Below are 21,313 nucleotides of genomic sequence, written 5' to 3'. Positions count from 1 at the left end.
AAGGTTCCCCGCACAACCAGTCACTTCTCCCACCTGTCGAGCGGTGCGGCTGATTGGCGAGCGCCTGTGATTTCCTGTTGGCGTGACGGACATGGCAGGCTGCGCACGACCCCTGGGCAGTGCGAGCCCCGTGCGACTGGCACCTTCCACAGCACGAGCGCACTTCTCTCGGTCGCCATGGCCTTCAGCGCTTGCACCCGCGCGGACCCCAGGGACGGCTGGTTCGGCCCTGCACGTGAAGAGAGAGATGGTGGCTGTCGCAAAGGCTGGTCGGCAGCGCGCTGGGCCTGAATGGGTGGGTAAGCAGGGGTGGGCAGAGGGTGTAGGTGAGGAGTAATGGGCAGGGGAAGTTATGGTGGTGCGAGGGGCAGTTAGAGGGAGGGATGAGTAGAAGGAGGGGTGGATAGGGAAGAGGTAAAAGGGGAGGGGCAGGGCGAGTAGGGGAGGGGTGATTAGAGGTGAGAGACGGGTAGAGGGAGGAACAGGATGAGGGGAGAGGCAGTAGAGGGGCGTGTATAGGATGGGGTGGGTAGAGGCAGAGCGAGTGGAGTGAGGGGTGATTAGAGGTTGGGTAAAGGACTGGTCAGGTAGAGGGATGGTGGGTCGAGGGTGAATAGAGGCCTAGAGCCTGAGGAGTGAGCAGGGAATGCTGAGTCCTGATGCAGGCCAAAATGGACACAGCCTGTGAATGCTGACTACATCTCCACAGGGACCAAATAGGTTTCCCTCATGTCAAGCAAAGGGTGAACTTGAGCTACCTACTCCTGACCTGTAACATTATCCTCCTAAAGTTATATCCTAAAGTTTAACATTACATATGTTGAAAGAAGAGAAAACATGCAGATGTTGTTGAAAATTTTCAATAAATATTTAGTTCGGCCCTCGACTTAGTCCAAGTTTTTAATTTTGGCCCTCCGTGAATTTGAGTTTGACACCCCTGCTGTAGATGTTCTCGATGGTGGGGTGGGTTTTGCCTGTACTGTCCTGGGCTGAGTCCACTACCTTTTGGAGGGCTTTACACTCAGGGCTATTGGTGTCCCCATACCAGACTGTGATGCAGCTGGTCAGCACACTTTTCACCACACCTCTGTAGAAATTTGCCAGGGTTTGTGGTGCCATACCAAACCTCCACAAACTCCTGAGGAAGTAGATGCCCTGACATGCTTTCTTCACGATGCCATTAGTGGTTTGGGTCCAGGAAAGATCCTCTGAGGTAGTGACTCCCAAAAAATGAAATTTGCTCACCTGCTCCACTTCTGATCCCTCCAATGATTGAACCTCTTGCACTTTTCCTTCCTGAAGTCAACATTCAGCTCCTTGGTTTTGGTGACATTGAGTGCAAGGTTGTTGTTGGGGCACCATTCAGCCAAGTTGTCAGCCTCCCTTCTGTATGCTGAGTCATTACCTTTCTTTATACAACCAATTGTCAGCCAATTTGTAGATGGTGCTGTTGTTGTACCAGGCCACACAGTCCAAGGTGTAAAGTGAGCAGAGCACAGAGCCTAGAACGCAGCCCTGCAGTGCCCCGGTACTGATGGAGATTGTGGAGGAGATGTTCTGGCCAATCCTCACTGATTGTGATCTGGAGGTGAGGAAATCCATGATCTAATTTACACAGTGGGGTGTTGAGTCCCAGCGCTTGGAGTTTGCTGATCAGTTTTGAGGGGATGATGCCGAACTGTAGACAATAAAGAGCACCCTGATGAAGGCATCTTCACAGTCCAGGTGTTCCAGGGCGACTTTGTCTACATTATCTGAGGCTTCACTCTCTAACTTCTCCATTTAACCAACCCATTTAACTGGATGACCTCTACAACTTATTCCCATAGCAATCCTGCCCTCACCCTACCACTTTCTATCTCTCCCATCATACTCTGCAATTTTAAAGTAGTTTTTAAAAATCTTGCTTTTGCAGAATATGAAAGATAACTCTATTTTCTCTCGCCAGATAATGTCCTGTTGACTGTTTCTAGCACTTTTATTTCAGTCAGTACATCCTGAACACCTACCTACCCTCCCCACTCCCCACTCCCCTCTCCCCACTCCCTCCATTGTTAATGATCTTGCCTCTTGCTCATTAACGCAGTTAATGGGCTGCCTCACAGGTCCAGAGACCAGGGTCTTTCCTGACTTCTGGTGTTGTCTCTGTGGAGTTTGCACGTTCTCCCCGTGACTGTGTGGGCTTTCTCTCGATCCCCACTTCTCTAAAGGAGGTTAATTGGCCACTGTGAATCGCACCTCCCGCCAGTGAGGGCTGGAATGTGGAGAGGAGTGTATGGCAATCTGGGGAGAATAAAACAAGGGATTTACGAGTGAAGAAGTGGTTGATGGTAGAAACGGGATGGGTGAAGGGTGCCAAAACTGGAGAACAGTTCCTCCTGGATCAAATGCACACTGGATCTCCCCCAGCTGGACCCTTGTTGGTCTGCGGCATGGCCCCAGACCGAGCATATTACTGGGAAGTATCTTCAATGGAGTGAGTACCAGGCTCCTCCCAATCGTATTCCCTTCTCTCTGCCGACGCAGCTGTTAGTGCCCTGGATCAGTCCCACCGGGCACGGCTTTGCTCTAATTTTATCCACTGGTATTTCTGGGCGGTCGTCAGGCGAGATCAGCACATCGCGCTGGCAGCGCCAGTCCCAGAGCCCGGGGAGCGCAGTCAACGTGGGGCGGGGGGCCCAGCATGGAGACCAAGCCGGAGGCGGATGGGGACGTGGCGCAAAGGAAACGGCCGGACAGTAAGAAAGGCAAGAAGCCGGCGTGCGTCGGGCCCCCGCGCCCAGCCAGGTCCCTGCTGTGTCTGAGCCTCAAAAACCCTCTTCGCAAATTATGCACGAGCATCGTGGAGTGGAAGTATCCTTGTGGTCGTCGCGGGCTGGGCAGGGCAGGGCCCGGGGGGGGGGGGGGGGCGTTGGGAGGCAGGGAGCAGTGTGAAGGTGGGGAGATGGTCGGCGGGCGGGCGGGAGAGAGAGAGAGTGGGGGGGGGGGGGGAATGGTGGGCAGGAGGGAGAGGGAGATGGGAGGGGAGATCGTGGGAGGAGGGAGAAGATGATGGGAGGAATTAGGACGGGGAAGATGTAGGAGAAGGTGGGAAGAGGAAGGTGTGAGGAGGAGGTGAGACAAATGGTGGGTGAGGGGCAGGATAGAGGGGGAAAGTTGAATGTGTTGAGAGGATGACTTGGAGAGGGAGCGGGAAGGTGTTTGTGGGTGGCAGAGAGGGGGAGAGGAATATGTTCTGATGGTGCAGCAGTTAGCTCCACTGTTTTGCAGCTCCACAGACCCCAGGTGCTGTCTGTGTGGAGGTTTCTCCCTATGACCATGTGGGTTTCCTCCCACATACATTGATTCATTATTTCCTGTAAATTACTCCTTCTTATAGGAGCAAAACAAAATTGAGAGAGATGGGTAGGGAGAGGTAGGATAAGGGGGAAGAATGTTGGCAAGGAGGACGCGAGCCGTGGGAGAGGTTGTGACAGTATAGAGGCATTTTAATTAACAGTTTATTGAGGAGGAGAGTGTCTGAGGGTATTGCTGGAGAATGCAAAAGATGGATAGGGGTTGTGAGAATGGGAGGAGCAACATCAGAATGATGGCTGACAAGAAGGGAGTCAGAGTTGAGGTGCAGCAAGGGAGGGCACTTAGGACCAAGTGAGGGCACTTAGGACCAAGTGAGGAGGTCATGGGGGGATCAACATGGGGATGAGGGGAGGGGAGAGCAGGGGACGGCATTGTATAGACAGTCAAAGAGGTGGATGTAACAGACCAAGAAGGCAAGTGGGTTGTGAAGGAAGGGGTCGAGAAAGTGAGGGAAGAGGTCAGAGAAAGGGGAATGGCAGGGACTGGGATACAAAGGTGCTCAGAATAGGGAGAGAATGGATAGGCATGGTGGGGCAAGAGAGTGACAGAGACAAGGAAAAGCAGAGAAAGGTTCAGGAAGGAAGAGCGAGGGGGAATGAGGATAGAGAGAAGGAAAAATGGAGTAAGGGATGGGGCTTGTAAAAAGGGAGAGGATGGGTAGCGAGGTGGAAGCTGAGGAGGCAAGATAGAAGGCAGTGAGGGGCAGATGAAGAGATGCTTTCGGTGGGAAATAAGGGAGAAGATTATTAAGGGGAAGGTGGGCTAAGGAAGGGGGAACAGGAGAAGGCTGAATGGGCAAATGGAATGAGGTGGAGGAAAGTGAGGAAGGTGTGGCTCAGATCAGGGGTAGTCAACGATGAGAGGAGTGGGGGAGAAGGGAGAGGACAGAAAGGAAAAGGGGTAGAGGGGGAGGATGAGAGATTAGTGGAGGGAGAAAGGAGAAATGCAAGATGGGATGACAGTGAGGAGAGAGAAATGTTACAACTGGGCAGGAGGAGGAGGTTGGGGAATGGTGGGTGGGAAAAGTGGGGAGGATAGATGTGGCTGGAGAAAGGGACAGAAAAGCACAGCCGAAATCAGTAGGACAGGAATAGAGTGTTGTTTAGTGCAGCTGGAGATGCCTTTTGACATGGTTTGTGCAGCTGTCCAAGGTTTCAATCCATATTAGGTCAGCTGGAACCAGCTCTCTGTGGTCAGGGGTGGCACTGAGCTCGCTCTTTCTCTCTCTCTCTCCTGTGCATTAAATGGAATCACTAGCCTTTCCCAGCCAGTTATTACCAAGACTCTATAAACTGCAGTTCAGTAACGTTCCTGGTTTCTGATGGAGACGTGCTTTTTCAACAATAACTGCACAGGGTTGTAAATTACTGCCTTTATTCTCTGTTGAACACTGAGGCAGACTCAAGGGAGATGGCACAATAACTACTTTACTGATCAAGTAACTGAAACAAAAGATCAGCTGATGCAAGTTCATATTTACTGTAACTGAACATTGTACCTATAGTTCTTCAATTCCAACATTTTTCTGGTAAATCTCCTCTGTGTCCTCTCAAGGACAATTAGATTTTTTCCAACCGTGACCAGAATTTGTGATCCCTGCTTTCAACCTCTGTTTTTCAGTCTCTTTGTATTAACGCCAATCCTCCTCACTTTCCCTGCATCCACCTTTCCTCTTAACACCACTCTCCCCTCACAGCCTTCTTGCTCTCTCCACCCACAATTCTTTCTACCTCTCCCACTCCTTCTATTGAAACTTTCCTCTTTGCCACCAGCCCACCCACCTCCCTGTCAACATTCACCTTCTTCCACAACATTCACTCTCTACCACAATCCCATTCTCATCGTCCCTTCCCCTTCTTGCTCTCTCTCCTCTTCCTCCTCCTCCCCCCATTCTCTGTTGTCTTGTAACTTGAGCTGGGAAAATTAGAAATAACTTGGAAATTATTGATGTAGGACATCGCATCTCATGAATATGAATCTTTTGAAGAGGTGATAAAGAAGATTGATGGGAGCAGGGTAAATAACATTGTCTACATGGACTTCCACAAGGCCTGTGATTAGGTCCTGCAAGTTATTCTGGTCTGGAAGATGAGAACACATGGAACAGCTAGTCCATTCGGTACAACATTGGCTTAGGTGTAGAGGTAGAGAGAGGGGTTGTTTTCAGTTTGGAGCTCTGTGACCAGTGGTGTGCTGCAGAGATTAGTGCTTTGTCCTCTGTTTGTTGTGTCTATTAACAATTTAGATGTGACTGGAGCTGGCATGATTAAATGACACCAAAATTGTTAACAGAGTGGACTGTGATCTGAGGCTTCAACAAAACATTGATCAACTGGGAAAATAGGCAATGGAATGATGGATAGAATTTAACCCAAATAAGTGTGAGGTAATGCATTGCAGGCCCTGATTTACAGCACATACACAGAGAATAGGAAGTGTTGTAGAACAGAGAGATGAAGAAGTATAGGCAGATTGGTTCCTGAAGGTGGAAGGACAATAAACCAGCAAGGTAATTTTTAAAGCATGCTTTAGGCTGTGGGACTTGGTACAGGAGTTGGGACGTCATATTATGTTTGTACAGAACATTTGTTGGATCTCACTTGGAGCACTGCATGCAGTTCAAGTTACTGCACCACAAGAACAATATGATTATGTGAGAGAACATGCCAAAAAAATCACAAAGTTGTTGCCTGGATTGGAAGGCCTGAGTTATGAGAGGAAATTACTGTAGATGGGCTGTGTCTGTTTCTCCTGGTGCAAAGGAGGCTGAGTTGTGACATGTGAGAGATATATAAAATTATGAGAGGCATAGATAACGAAGATAGCCTTCATGTCTAAAATTCAATATTGTAGGTTGAAGGTGAGCAAGAGGAGGTTTAAAGAGTGGCTGGAAGAAGCTGCCAGAGGAGTTGATGGAGGGAGGAACAATAACAGCATTTAAGGTACATGGAAGTTAATGCAGGCAAATGGGATTAGATAGATAGGTGTGAGGGACTGCACAGAACTGAAGCAACACGGTGGGAGGAAACTGGAGTCCACAGCAAAAACCCATGGGATCCGAACTCTGGTCCCAATTGTTGGCACTGAAAAGGCATTGTGCTAACCACTGTGCCAACCATGTCGCCCTAAGAAGGAGGATACAATTAATAAATATGCAGGGAGAAATTTTCCTATGTGGCAGAGTAGAATAGAACAATACTTTGGTGACTTGCTATACGAGATTAAGTTCCTTAAAATCTCATCATTGTTCCAAATTTGGAAAATGACCTTGTGCAGCTTGGAAACAAATTATTCTTGAATAATTTGCTGCACCAGTGTTCTTGGCCTGCTTGATGTATCTTACTACTTTGTGAGAGGGTAGATTGTCAGAGGATTTTTCCTCTGGTATGGAACATCATGGTTGATGGTGACATTCCTCGCAATTTACTTGGGAATGTCTCAATTTACCCCTCGATACAATTTGATTTCCCTTCTGGTGAATTAATGAAGATTAGGCCCATGGACTTTGAATGGACCACAAGCTACATTGCTTAATTTTTGGAAACATAGAGCTGGTTTTGATGTCTTGAAACTGCCTTTGACTGTGTAATGTAGCTGCTTCTACGATTCTTCCTCCTGCTGGCACTAGATTTTTTTTGTCATGAGTGATGTCTTTTCTGGTTGGGGAAGTCTTGAATCTCAGCAACAGTGTCACCAAACGAGCCCTGCAACCTTGCCTTGATGAAGGGCTCAAGCCCGAAAAGTTGGTTATGTATCTTTATCTTTGCTGTATCAAATATACCGTTTGACAGCTGAGCTTCTTCAGCGTTGTTTTTACTTCAACTATAGTATCTGCTGACTTTGTGTTTCACTTCCTGCAGTCATTAGGTCGTGGCCAGTAGGTTCAAAACAGGGAGTGAATGGTGTTGAGTGATTTGTGTGTCTCACTGTTCTCCAAGGCTATGAATATCTCCATGCTTTGGTTCTCTGGAAGTACATGTGAACTCTTTGTTGGGAGATGGTGTTCAGTTTCCTTTGTATTGACTTTGGCTGCCTCCAATTCTCCAGAAGGTCAAGCTGATGGTCTCTCCAGTAGGTTTTCAGTTGGACAGCCCAAACCTGAATCTAACATTGAAATCACCAAGGAAAACAAACTTGACCCTCAGTAATGTTGGTCAGGAGTTGATCATGCATTAGAGGTGATCAGTTCCTTGACACCTTTCTTTATATTAAGTATTTGGGCATAACAGTGACTTGCTGATTGTTGTTGGGCATGAGGGCAAGATTGAAGCTGTGGATGAGCTGCCCTGAAGTTTCTCTTTCTATCAGAAGCTGAAGACCAGTCTTTTCTTAACTGTCCTCACTTCATCAACTTGCCCTGCTCAGGAAACAATCTGACCATTGACCGAATATCTTCTTCCTCTCTTCTTTACAACAGGTCAATTGCTAAATTAAAAAAAAATCTCTACTCCCAGGTTGACTGTGGTCTGATTTTTGTTTTAAAAAAAGGTGGAATGGTTAGTGAAGTTGAACGCAGGTTTCCACCATCAGGAGCAGGAGAATTCATTCTGGGCAACAAGGAAACGGGAGAGCAGTTAAATACTTTGTGTCCGACTTCACTGAAGAGTGGATAAGCAACTTTCCAGAAAAGTTGGGGAACCCACCATCCAGTGAAGGTGAGAAACTGAACACAATTAGTATTTAGTAAGAACATGGTGCTGAAGAAATGAACTGCTCGTAAACTCCCAGGGTCTGATAAACAGTGCTCCAGAGTATAGAAGGCAGTAGCTCCAGTTTCCAGCATATGGAAACTCTACTCAAGGAGGTAGCTGTGGAGCTAGTTGAGATTCTGCAGATTCAAAGGTGTCAAATGTAACCCCGCTGTTTTAAAAAGGGGCAAGAGATGAAACAGGAACCAGATAGGTTTGCCTGAAATCAAACGTGGGGAAAAATGCTGGCATCTATTACAAAGTTTGAGGACAAGATGTTAGAAAAATTATTAATGGGACCAGTGTAAGCCAATATAGATTTTGGAAGGAAATTATGCTGGGGTTTTTTGGGTATCCAACTGATAAAATAGATCATGGAAAACCTGTGGACTAGGATTTCAGAAGCTTTTGATAAATTGTTAATGTGTGAAATTAAAGTGCATGTTATTGTTGGTAATGCATTGGCATGAATGGAAAACTTGTTGTCAGACACGAAATAGACAGACATGAGGAGTAAATAGGTCATGTTCAGGTGGCTTGGGTCTCTCGTAACTTTGAAACACAATGTAATGTTTCAGTTTGCCAACAATGCCTCACTGAGTGGAATTGTGAATTGTGAAGAGGGTGCAAAGAGGCATCAGAAACACCTTAGATGAGTTGAGCAGAAACAAAATTAGATGTAGTAGAACATAAAATTATCAACTTCAGTGAGCAAGATCTAAAAGCAGTGTGTTGTGTAAATGGCACTCGATTGGAAGAGTCAGGTGTTGCAAACCACTAACTGAAAACCAACAGGCAGATGCACCAGAAATGTATGTTCGGCCTTTTTAGCAAGAAAATCTGCATACAGGACCAGCAATTCTTGCTACAATTTCATATGGTTGTGGTGAGAGCATGCCCAGAGTATTGTATACCCTTTTGGTTTCCTTCAGATATCGGATTACTGATTTATTGTTCACGTACATACATGACATCATGTACAACCCTGAGATTTTTTTTCTTCTGTGAGCGAGGGAGAATTACCACTTATTGGCAGTGCAAAAAAAAATGGAGTCAATGTTCCCATGTAAACAAATAAAGAAATGTAAACAAGCTGTCCAATACAAAGAAAGAAAAAAATAAAGTGCAAAAGTAAGAATCCTTAAATGAGTTACTGATTGAATTTGTCGTTAAGGAGTCTGATGGTGGAGGGGTAGCAGTTGTTCCTGAACCTGGTGGTACGAGTCCTGTGGCATCTATACCTCTTCCCTGATGGAAGTAGTGAGAACAGAGTGTATGCTAGGTGGTGTAGATCCTTGATGATTGCTGATGCTCTCCATCACAGTATTCACTGTAGATGTTCTCGATAATGGGGAGGGATTTACCCGTGATGTCCTGGGTTGTGTCCACTACCTTATGGAGGGCTTTATACTCTGGAGCATTAATGATCCCATATTAGATCATGATGCAGCCGGCCACACACTTTCCACTACACATCTGTAGAAATTAGCCGGGGTTTCCAATGACATACCATACCTCTACAAACTCCTGAGGAAGTAGGAACTTCAGCAGAAGTCTGCCAGACTGATCCATAGGTTTTATGATGCTGCTGTACGAGAGAGATTTGACTTGATTATGTTTGTGTTCATTTATAACCATATAACCATATAACCACTTACAGCACAGAACAGGCCAGTTCGGCCCTACTAGTCCATGCCGTAACAAATCCCCACCCTCCTAGTCCCACTGACCAGCACCTGGTCCATACCCCTCCAGTCCTCTCCTATCCAGTCTTTCCTTAAATGTAACCAATGATTCCGCCTCGACCACGTCTGTCGGAAGCTCATTCCACATCCCCACCACCCTTTGCGTAAAGAAATTTCCCCTCATGTTCCCCTTATAATTTTCCCCCTTCAGTCTTAAACCATGCCCTCTAGTTTGAATCTCCCCCACTCTTAATTGAAAAAGCCTATCCACGTTTACTCTGTCTGTCCCTTTTAAAATCTTAAACACCTCTATCAAGTCCCCTCTCACTCTTCTACGCTCCAGAGAAAAAAGCCCCAGTCTGCACGACCTTTCCCTGTAACTCGAACCTTGAAATCCTGTCAACATTCTCGTGAACCTTCTCTGCACTCTCTCTATTTTGTTTATATCTTTCCTACAATTTGGTGACCAAAACTGTACACAGTACTCCAAATTTGGCCTCACCAATGCCTTGTATAATTTTATCATAACCTCCCTACTCTTGAATTCAATACTCCGATTTATGAAGGCCAACATTCCAAGTGCCTTCTTCACCACACCATCTACCTGAGTATCAGCCTTGAGGGTACTATTTACCACAACTCCTAAATCCCTTTGTTGCTCTGCACATCTCAATAACCTACCATATAATGCATATGAACTATTTAGATTTGAGGTTAAAAGAATGAAAGGGGATCTGATAGAAAGTCCTGACCCAGCAAGATAATCTGGATGTGGGAAGAATGTTTCCCTTAGCAATGAGAACAAAGGGTCACCGTCTCAGATTGCAGGGAAAGAGATTAGGCATTCTGTATTAGTCTTGATAAAGGGTTCACACCTGAAACATTGACTGACTAACCCTTTCTACTCACATATGTTGTCTGTCCTGCTGAGTTGCTGGAGGAACTCAGCAGGTCAGATAGAAAACACAAGTAGAGAATAGGATTGACTGAGGTAAGAATCTTCTTCACTGAAAGAGAACCAAACCTGTGAGTTCATTGTTGCAGAAGGTAACAGAGACCAACTCACTCAACATTTTTAAGAAGGAGATTGCTAAAAGCATCAAGGGTAAGGTGACAGACCAAGAATTGCGTATCAAAATGGATAAGTAGCCATGAATGGGAATGGGAAACCAGTCTAGAAGGGTTAAATTGGTTTCTCTTGCTCCTATTTTCTGCATAATCTAGCATTGGGACCCTTTTCCATTATCCCCCTCACAAGGACTGAGCAGAAAAATGTTCAGTCACAGTAGCAGCTGCAAATTTTTATCCCTATTCCCATCCAGGTGTAAGATGACTGCCAATCTCTATGTGTAGATAAGTGAATAGGCAAAGATGGATTCCTGTCATCATCACATTGCTTTTCCTGCAGTGGTTGGTTTAAAGGGGATGTTTCCCATTGGTTCCTGTGGTAGAAGCGCAGGGAACCTGGTATACTACAATCTTGAAAGGTGGAAAGTCTAGACCCAGCGTCAATGAGATAAGTGTCAAGATGACTGAGGATCCCACCTTGTTGTGGACCTCACCTGTCATCACACCAGGTGGAGCCCTCATGTTGTCTTCTGTTTTATCCACTTTCGGGGACTACAAAGGTACATTACGCTCAATCAAGCTTCACATTTGCTCAACCTGAATGACCATTTCAGGAGTACAAGATTCCTTTTACGGTCTCCAATGCCACTTTGAAACAATGGGAAAAGAAGGGAATAAAAAATTTATCTGATTGTTTTTCTGAGGGTTGTTTTTGTTCCTTTGACGAATTACAAAGGAAATATGGTATTAGTGCAAATTCTATATTTGTATATTATCAATTAAGATCTTTTGTAAAACAGTTTTGTGGTCGGCATATGATTTTATTGCCTGAATCTAGTTTTGAAGAATATGTACTTTCAATACCAAAAAAGGGATATTTATCTGATTTGTATTGTATTTTACAAGAAATTGATAGTTAAAAAGACTGGGATAAAGATAAGTTGAAATGGGAAAAAGATTTAGGACATAAAATAGCTGAAGAAGCTTGGATGGAAATTTGTCAGAATAGTATTCGGAAATTAATTAATGCTAGACTAGTGATGATTAATTATAATTTTATTCATCAGCTATATTTAATACCGGAGAAATTAAAAAAATTTGGTTTTAGTAAGTTGGATTCTGGTTTTCGATGTGATCAGATGGCCAATACTTTTTTGCATACTGTTTGGCTTTGTGATCGATTGCAACAGTTTTGGAAAGGTATTCAATCTGTTTTTAACAGTTTATATAATATCTATCTTGTATTAGATCCCGATATATTTTTATTAGGGAACATGCAATCATTAATCGATTTAGGTTTAGAGGATTATCAGATTTCATTTATTTATTTAGCTTTAGTTGTGGCTAAGAAATGTATAGCACTTACTTGGAAAGATAGAAATATACTAACTTTAGATAAGTGGTATTTGGAAATGAAATTTTGTTTGACTATGGAAAGGATATCTTTTTCAGTTCAGGATAAGATGTCTTTTTATAAGTTAAAGTGGACTCCGTTTGCTAATTATATGCATTTAAGTTTGATTTAAATATATGTTTAAGTGTGATATTTTAGTATTGACAATTTTTTTTGTTGTTGTTAGAATTTTTTTAGGTTAAGTTTTATATCTTTTTTGTAAGAGGGTATTTTTTTTTCATATATAATAATGTCAATTTTATTAACTCTTCACTCTTTATTTTGGGGGGAGGGTTGGACTAATTTTAAGTTAGACTATTAATATTGTGTTACAATTAACGGGGGGGGTTATTTTGTGTAGTTTTCTGTTGTAATATTGTAATCATACCTTTTTAATTTTTTTTTTCTATTTTTCTTTAAATGTAATTCTTTATTGTATTCATGTTATAAAATTTTAAATAAAGTCTTCAAAAAAAAAAAGGAGTACAAGATTCTACACAGTTTACCTTCAGGATCAGAAGAATGGAGAAACTCTGAACATGTGACAAAGGCTGAATCCATGGCAACATAGGCTTCATGTGTCCTGGGAGAGTTTGATAGAATAGTGCAGAGGGACCATTATTTCATACATTCTGTGCTAAAACTACCAAGGGAGAAGCCTTGTTGAAGAGTTCAGTCTGGAAACATTCACCATTCCTTTTCTCCTCCCCATTATGCTTCCCCTGCTGAGTTCTTCCAGCAGATCATTTGTTACCATGGCGTGTTTAAAACATCAGTATGAAAGTAAGTTTATTCAATACTGAACTCGTGCTGAAATGTTACTGGAATCAATTGCATGTTTTGTATTGTAACTGTCTCTGGGACTTTAATGGTGAAATGTAGAGGTAACATTACACAAATTAAGATTTTATTCCCCAAGATTTAACATGTTAAAGATGAATTGATTGAAGTTTTTCAGATATTAGGTGTACTGGTGAATCAACTAAAGAGAAACTATTTTTGCTAATTGAGGAGAATAGGACCTGGGGGAAGATATTAAAACCCTTTGGGCATTGACTCATGTTTCCTCAAACCTCAGAAACGTCATAAGATGAGAGGGGAGTAGAGATCTGAGGTTCTTTCTATCCATTGAAAAGGAGGTTCAAAAGCCAATTTTAAACGAGAGGTTATTGTCTTTAAGTGAAATGACGCAAGGCCAGATGCATAGAGTTAGGTCATAAGTTGAATAAAGGGGGCTTTCTACTATATCCAAAATAAAAAACAGAAAAAAGCTGGAAGCATTCTGCTGAAGAGAGAAACACAGTCAATGTTTCAGGTCTGCGATTGTCCAACCTGTCTTGCAAATTTTTGATGGGACTTTTTGAAGGAAACTTTATTCTTGATCAAATATGTTGTATTTACCCACTTAGCTTCAGTAAACAGCGTAGTGGTATTGTTTCTCTGTATCAATTCCTCTATATCTGCTCTGTGAGGGTATTTTATGGCAATTACTCAGGATTATATCATTGCAGCACCTGATTTAATCATGCTTAATGGAGGGACTCTGACTCAGTTTCCACACTATGCGAAACATCGGTCTGTTTAAAGTAAAAGTAGGAAATGGTGGAAAGCATCTATGGGTGAGATGGTTAACATTTCAGATCAATGATCTTTCAGACCTTTAGATGAAATACTATGACTCTTCTCTCGCAGAGTCCATCTACTGAATATTGCTCATATTTTCTGTTTTTTTTTATTTCGGATGTGCAACATCTGCAGTATTAAGATTCTGCTCGGACAGTTGTTTGGAACCTGAAGCTCAACTATCACGGTGCACCCTTTGGGCCCTATGAGTATTTGCCAAGGAATTTAAGAGTCACCTGATGTACTGGTCATAAGACCATGAAAAACTTTTCCTTGACTGCATTGACAGACCGTTCGAAATTATCATCCTCATTACCATCTTTGCCAATTGTGTGGCTCTCGCTGTGTTCCAGCCTCTTCCAGAAGATGATACTAATTCGTTGAATTTCAAGTTGGTAAGTAGGATGTGAATATGTGTTGAATATTGATCCTCACATCGAGAATGCAGAGAGGGGTAACATCTCTCTTTTGTTCCAAACCTTTACCCTTGCCTCAATTGCTAACCCCATGCCATAAGGAAACCAACAAAGCACTGAAGAAAATCAAAATTGTAGGAAAGTTATAGAAATATTTGCACTGTACATCTAAATCTGGAATCATATCTATTATCAAAGAATTTGTATACGATCAAAATTGAAAACACATCTCCTTTTGATCTTTAGGAGATATAAGGTTCTTTATTGATTGGAACAAGTGTGATGGACCGACCTGGAAGTCTAGTCTGGTATCAGGTATCCCTTGTCTCTTTGTCGCTCGTGATGTGAGCTTCCTTCCCTGTTTTCCCAGCTGGGAATGTGGTCCATCCAACCTTTGGTCAACCTCCTCTAATACCAGGGACTTTATTAAGGTGTAATAGCTGGCCAAAATCAAGGAGTGGCAATGTCACCAGAGGTTGGTTGGTATCTTAGCATTTATTTTGACATTCTGTGGATTAAATTTAAAGAGAAGGGTGAAGAAAACAGTGAATACTTCATTCCGCACAGCAAAACTTTGTAAATCCACTCACTGGAAATTCCAATGATTTGGCAACTGGCTCACCAGTAACATTTTGTGTGCTCCCTCTCAGCTCACTGGGAACTAGTTCTGTACTCCCTCTCAGCTCACTGGGGCCCTGCTTCCATGCTTCCTCTCAGCCCACTGGGCCCCTGGTTCCATGCTCCCTCTCAGCTTACTAGGGTCATGGTTCCATGCTCCCTCTCAGCTCACTAGGGTCGTGGTTCCATGCTCCCTCTCAGCTCACTAGGGCCGAGGTTCCATGCTCCCTCTCAGCTCACTGGGGCCCTGCTTCCATGCTCCCTCTCAGCGCACTGGGCCCCTGGTTCCATGCTCCCTCTCAGCTCACTGGGCCCCTGGTTCTATGCTCCCTCTCAGCTCACTAGGGCCGTGGTTCCATGCTCCCTCCCAGCTCACTAGGGCCGTGGTTCCATGCTCCCTCTCAGCTCACTAGGGCCGTGGTTCCATGCTTCCTCTCAGCTCACTTGGGCCCTGGTTCCATGTTCCATCTCAGCTCACTGGGCCCCTGGTTCCATGCTCCCTCTGAGCTCACTTGGGCCCTGGTTCCATGCTCCATCTCAGTTCACTCGGGCCTTGGTTACATGCTCCATCTCAGCTCACTATGGTTCCATGCTCCCTCTCAGCTCACTGAGCCCCTGGTTCCATGCTCCCTCTCAGCTCACTAGGGCCGTGGTTCCATGTTCCCTCTCAGCTCACTAGGGCCCTGGTTCCATGCTCCCTCTCAACTTGTTTTACTGTTTATTTGTTAATGATAATGGGTTTATTGTCATATATCTTAATGTGCTGCAGCACAACTGGTGCATCTAAAATGACAATAGCAAACTTAATTGAATTATAAAGATGGTAAATATGGAAGATGGATGATAAGTTTTCACAGTAATTCTCATATTTAAAATAAAGTGACTTGCAGTAGTGCACAGTCCTTTTGTGGTGTTGGAGCAGTCCATCAGAGGTTAATTAATCTGATAGCTGTTGTAAAGAACTGTTCCTGAATCTAGAAGTGCTGGTTATCAGGCTTTTCTGTACCTTCTCTTCAAAGGTAGCAGTGAGAAGGGGTTGTGACCAAAGTCAAGGGGGTCCTTTATGATCTTGGTTGCCTTCTTGAGGCAGACCCTCACATAGATTTCTGCCATGGATGGGAAGTAAGAGCCTCTGATGGACCTGGCTCTGTTTGCTACCTTTTTCAGCTTTCTGTATTCCTGGGCATTCAATTTCCAAACCAGGCTGTGATGCAACTAGTTAGTACACCTGTAGAAGTTTGATAGAGCATTCAAAGACATTCCAAATCTCCTCCGATTCCAGGAAAGGCCTTCTGAAATGTAGTCTCCCAGGAACTTGAAGGTTCTGATCCTTTCTTTCTCTGCCACATCAATGCAGACAGGTGCTTTACCCCTCAACCTCTCTTTCCTAAAATCAATGATAAGTTCCTTGCTCTTGGTGACGTGGAGAGCAACGTTGCTGTTTTGGCGCCACCCCACCATGTTGCTGATCTCCAACCTGTATTCTGACTCATCATTTCCAGTTATTCAGCCAACAACGAATTTACCATCAGTGAATTTGTAGGTTGAGCTGAAACTCAATGTGGCTGTGGGGTCATGGGTGTACAAGGGAGAGGGCAAGGGGATGAAGGACCTGATGTGGAGGTTAAAGACGATAAGTGAAATAATGGATGTGATAAATGCAATAAACATGAAAGTTGTTTGAAACTGGTTGAATATCCAGGTCCAGATGAAAGATATCCCAGGCTGTTTAAAAAGAAATGAAAGAATGGAAGTTTTGACAAGAGTTTTTTTTAACGTGAAGGCTGTTTCCCTCTAGGCCAGCAGGGATTGGAGAGCTGATAACATTGTACTTTTTAAAAAAAAATCATTCGTTGAAAGGATGTGGCTTCACAGGCTGAGCCAGCACTTATTTACTTATCACTAAATGCCGATGAGAAGGTGGTGGGGAGCTGCCTTGAATCGCTGCGATCCTTGAGGTGTGTATGTACCCACAGTGTTGTTCGGGAAGGAGTCCTAGGATTTTGACTAAGTGACATGAATGAGCACCCTTGTGTGTGGTTTAGTGGTTTAAAAAAAATGAAAGGGTGTGGTGGCCGCTTGCAGCCCCCTCGGGGGACCTCACAAAATGAAGGATGAACACGACGATCCAGCAGGCTGCACAAGGCCTCCAATTGGCCACAACTAAAGGAGCTTAACTGGCCTATCAAGGAAGACGGATTGCAAATGCACCAATCAGTGCTGAGGGGGCTTTGACCATGCCCCTCAGCTTGAGAATAAAAGCAGGGCTGTGAGCCAAATAAAGCTCAGTGTTAACTACATTCAACTGGGGTTTGTTGTTCTTTCTGGGAACAGCGTGTTCTTTCTGAGCTAACCTGCATACAGCTATAACCCCTCCTGTGCTATAGACTCCGCAGAGCTATAGCTTGTAGCTACTAGCTACGGTGGTAACCCCGATGGTTCAGATGGCACTCTGGACCCAGCGATGGAGGCAGACTCTTTAATCAAATGCTGTCATTGAAGCTACCGAGCCACGAAAGATAGTGAGAAAGCAGACTCCCTGCTGGCCTAGAGGGAAACAGTCTTCACACTCCATGAGACGTCCATGCCCATCACCCACGATGCTGCCCCAGCATAGCATCACATGGGTAGGCAACGGCAGCAAAGACCCAACTGCCGACCAACCGAACGACCATCCACGAGGATAACAGACACCCCAGTGAGCGATACTGTCATTATCATCAACGGTGGGGTGCAGAGGCCCGTCGATGACTCTCCTGCACATTCCCGGGAAACATTGAAACCAGCCCATTTGGACATTACACAGCTAACTGACCACCCTCCACCCCCCAACCCCCACAAAAGAGGCCGGCCTCCCAAGAATAACAGCATTCCGATCACCGGTTCTGGGGCTGGGGTGGTGGTGGGTTATGTGGCAGCCCCTTGCATCCCCCTTGGGGTGCCTCACAAAATGAAGGTTGAACACGACGATCCAGCAGGCTGCAAGGAATAAATTGAATAATAACTCAGTAGTGGGCAAATCATTAGAATTAATTATGTAGCACAGCGTAAACTTTAATTTGGAAAGGCATAGATTAATTAGTGACAGTCAACATGGATTTGTTAAGGGAAGGTTGGGTCTGACTTGAAGAATTGGTGAGGTCAATACTATTGATTTACTTCTGGAATTTAGCAAGGCTTTTGCAAAAGTCTGACATGGCAGGTTGATCAAGAAGATGAAAGTTGGTGAGATGTGCGGTAAAGTTGATTAATAAAAATATGAAAAAGAACGTGAAAAAGACACACATCAGACAATTCAATTACATTGAAGTGAAATTATAAAATAAGAAAGTGAGTCATAAATGATCCCCACAGCATCTGAAATCTTCTATCTGAATTATTAACCAAATAACAAATCTTTTCCATTTTCAAATAGGACACGGAATAAGAAGGAAAGTAGCATGCTGGCCTTTATCAAAACATAGCCTCTGACAATTGTATAGGCGCTTGGGAAGTTGCACCTGGAGCATTGTCTACAACGGAGGTTTTCAAACGTTTTCTTTCCACTCACATACCACCTTGTAATCCCTAAGCCATAAGTGCTCTGTTATTAGTAAAGAATTACTTAAGGTGGTATATGAGTGGGAAGGGAAGGTTGAGAAGCACTAGAGTCAATTGTTAAATATTTTGCCTGAGAAAAATTGTCATTGTCCCATTTTCTTTGGAGTTATGAAACCATGCACATAACAAATCAATTAGGTACGATTAGAACAGTGGTTGTCAATCTTTTTCTTTCCACTCACTTACCACCTTCAGCAATCCTTTACTAATCGCAGACCACTGATAGCATAGGGATTACATTTTTCAATCTTTTTATTAAGTTTTAGCGTAAAAAAGACAATATATAGAATGTGAGGTTTCAATTAAATTAAGTTATCTCACCCCCTAACCTAATAGTTGAAAATTGAAAATGAAAAATTAGAAGTTGGGATGCCTTAAAACAATAAAATTCAATAATAAACAAGAAAACGTTCCATTACATAAATGAAAATAGTTAACACGAGGGGAAAACAATAATAAAACATCGTATTAAAGCAGGTTTAAGAATCATGAAAAAAAAAATACATTAACTGGCACCATATTCTATCAATCTTAATATCGGTATCAGTTATAGCTCATCTAATCTTCTCTAAATTTAAACAGACTAAAGTTTGGCACATCCACTGGACATAGTTGGATGGAATTGAATCTTTCCACCTAAGCAAAATAGAGCCATAAGAGTCATGAATACAACAACATGGCAATCAGATGGCGACAGATGTATACCTTCCAAATAGAACTGTAATTGGATTCGGCTGTACGTTAACAGCTAAAATTATAAATAAAGTATTGAAAATTTCATTCCAATAAGATTCCAATGCCGGGCAAAACCAAAATTAATGATGCCACCCCGTTGCTACACCTGTTGCAATGAAGGGTGGCATTTGAAAATATACATGCCAATTTATCTTTAGACATGTAGCATAGGGATTATTTAAGGTGGTATGTGAGTGGAAAGGAAAAGTTTGAAAACCACTCGAGTACATGATAAGTAACAGAATACTAAGAATTATAGGATGGAGTGACTTTGAATTTTGCAAGTCCATAGATCCTGGGAGGCAGCAATACAAATAAATAAAATGGTTAAGGTATATCCAGGACACCTTCCGTAATTTGTGGAGGTAAACAGTACAGGAACAGGGCAGTCACAGGTACTGAGCCCGAGAAATGTGCAGAGAAGCTACAGTGGAGGTTAATAGGTTTTTGATTAGTATAGGTTCTTGATTAGTAAGGGTGTCAAAGATTATGGGGAGGAGGCAGGAGAATGGGGTTGAGAGGAAAAATACATTAGCCATGATTTGAATGGCAGAACAGACTCAATGGGCCTTATAGCCTAATTCTGCCTCAATGTTGTATGGACTGCTAGGCTTATTCTGTGACACAGCAAAATGTATGGGGAAGTTTACAACCCTGGAATATTATAGATCCAAGGAAAGACTAGCTTTTCTATGAAACAACAGAGATGATGGGGAGATTTAACTGAGGTCTGTAAGAGTATTAACTGGGTCAAATCGTGGGCTTGTTTTCTTTTGTATAGAGAGAGCAACAATTTGTGGGAATTTTAGTTCATTTCTTGAGAGGAGAGTTGAAGAAAATCTATTTCTCCCAATCGGGAACAATGTTGTAGAAAAGCTTGTCGCTTGTATGTGGATGAGCATTTGAAGTGTTGCAACGTGGACGGATAACTGGGGAAACAAAGAATGGCTGAAGGAACTCAGTGGATCAGGCAGGATCTGTGGGTAGAAGTGGTCAGTCAATATTTTGGGATGGTGGCCTTTATCAGGGCTAAAATAGAGAAGGGGATATTACACTTACTATATAAAGGGGTACCGAAGCTGGGTGGGGGCACAGGGTTGATGAGATATCGGACGGAAGATGTGGGAGGTAGAGACAGGTAGAGGGAGCGAGCAACCATGAGGAAGGGGAGTGGTGAAAGAGAGAGAAAAATCAAAGGTGTAAAAATATACAGTAAGTACAGTGTCCTTTTACTCTTAACTTTTCTTTCCCCACCCCTTTCCTAATGGTTTCTCCCTCTACCTCTCTCTCCACCTTTCTCCCATACCTTCTGTCTTACATCCGATCATCTCTGAGGCCCCATTCCCCTTTTATGTATGTAATATCACCGAAGTCTTGCTGAAGGGTTTTGACTCAAAAGCGCTGACTGACCATTTCTATCCACAGATGGTGTCTGACCTGCTGAGTTCTTCCAGCAATTCTTTGCTCAAAGTTCAAGTATCTGCAGCTTTTGTTTGTCTCTTCTTGAAAACTGGGGGAGATGGAAAAATAAATTTGCACAGCTCTCTTTTGTCTAATATGGTTAGAATGGGCTAAAGGCCTCCTCCTTTTGGTTCCTTACACTCCTGTGATCTAATAAATCTAATTCAATGAGGTTCAACAGGCTGGTCAGAAATCAAAATTTATTGTCATGAACAAGTCATGAAATTCCTTGTTTTGCAGCAGCGTCACAGGGCAAAAGTTCACATTATAACCATTTTATAACATTATTATATAAAAAAACAATAATAGTGCGTGAAAAGTAAAGTTCATTGATTATTCAGGGATCTGATGGCAGCAGAGAAGAAGCTGTGCTTATGCCACTAGGTGCTTGTCTTTAGGCTCCTGTACCTTTTCTCCGATGGTAGCAGTGGGGGTCTTTGAGGATAGAAGCTGCTTTATGTAAGACCACCTCATGTAAATGTCCTCAATGGAGTGAAGTCTGGTGCCTGTGATGTTGCAGGCCGAGTTAACAACCCTCTGGAGTTATTCTTTTCCTGAGAGTTGGCACCTCCATACAACCAGCAGAATGCTCTCCGTGGTGCACCTGTAGAGGTTTACGAGAGTCTTCGGTGACATACCGAATGTCCTCAGACACCTCACAAAGTATAG

General features: G+C 43.5%; 1 protein-coding gene across 5 annotated transcripts in view; it reads left to right on the top strand.

Moving 5' to 3' along the window:
• Positions 1 to 2,618: 2,618 nt before the first annotated feature.
• Positions 2,619 to 21,313, top strand: part of LOC138764868 (voltage-dependent L-type calcium channel subunit alpha-1S-like) — a 170,133-nt gene continuing 151,438 nt past the window's right edge. For all 5 annotated transcript variants that reach the window (XM_069941271.1, XM_069941270.1, XM_069941268.1 and 2 more), the window contains exons 1-2: positions 2,619 to 2,853; positions 14,104 to 14,209. In XM_069941271.1, the coding sequence (XP_069797372.1) occupies positions 2,684 to 2,853; positions 14,104 to 14,209 (276 nt within the window). In that variant the 5' untranslated portion in view covers positions 2,619 to 2,683. The remainder of the gene's footprint in view (positions 2,854 to 14,103; positions 14,210 to 21,313) is intronic.

The sequence above is a fragment of the Narcine bancroftii genome, chromosome 5 (assembly GCF_036971445.1).
Source record: "Narcine bancroftii isolate sNarBan1 chromosome 5, sNarBan1.hap1, whole genome shotgun sequence".
NCBI classification, from domain to species: domain Eukaryota; kingdom Metazoa; phylum Chordata; class Chondrichthyes; order Torpediniformes; family Narcinidae; genus Narcine; species Narcine bancroftii.
The sequence above is the reverse complement of the archived record's forward strand: the minus strand, read 5'-3'. Positions and strand labels throughout refer to the sequence as shown.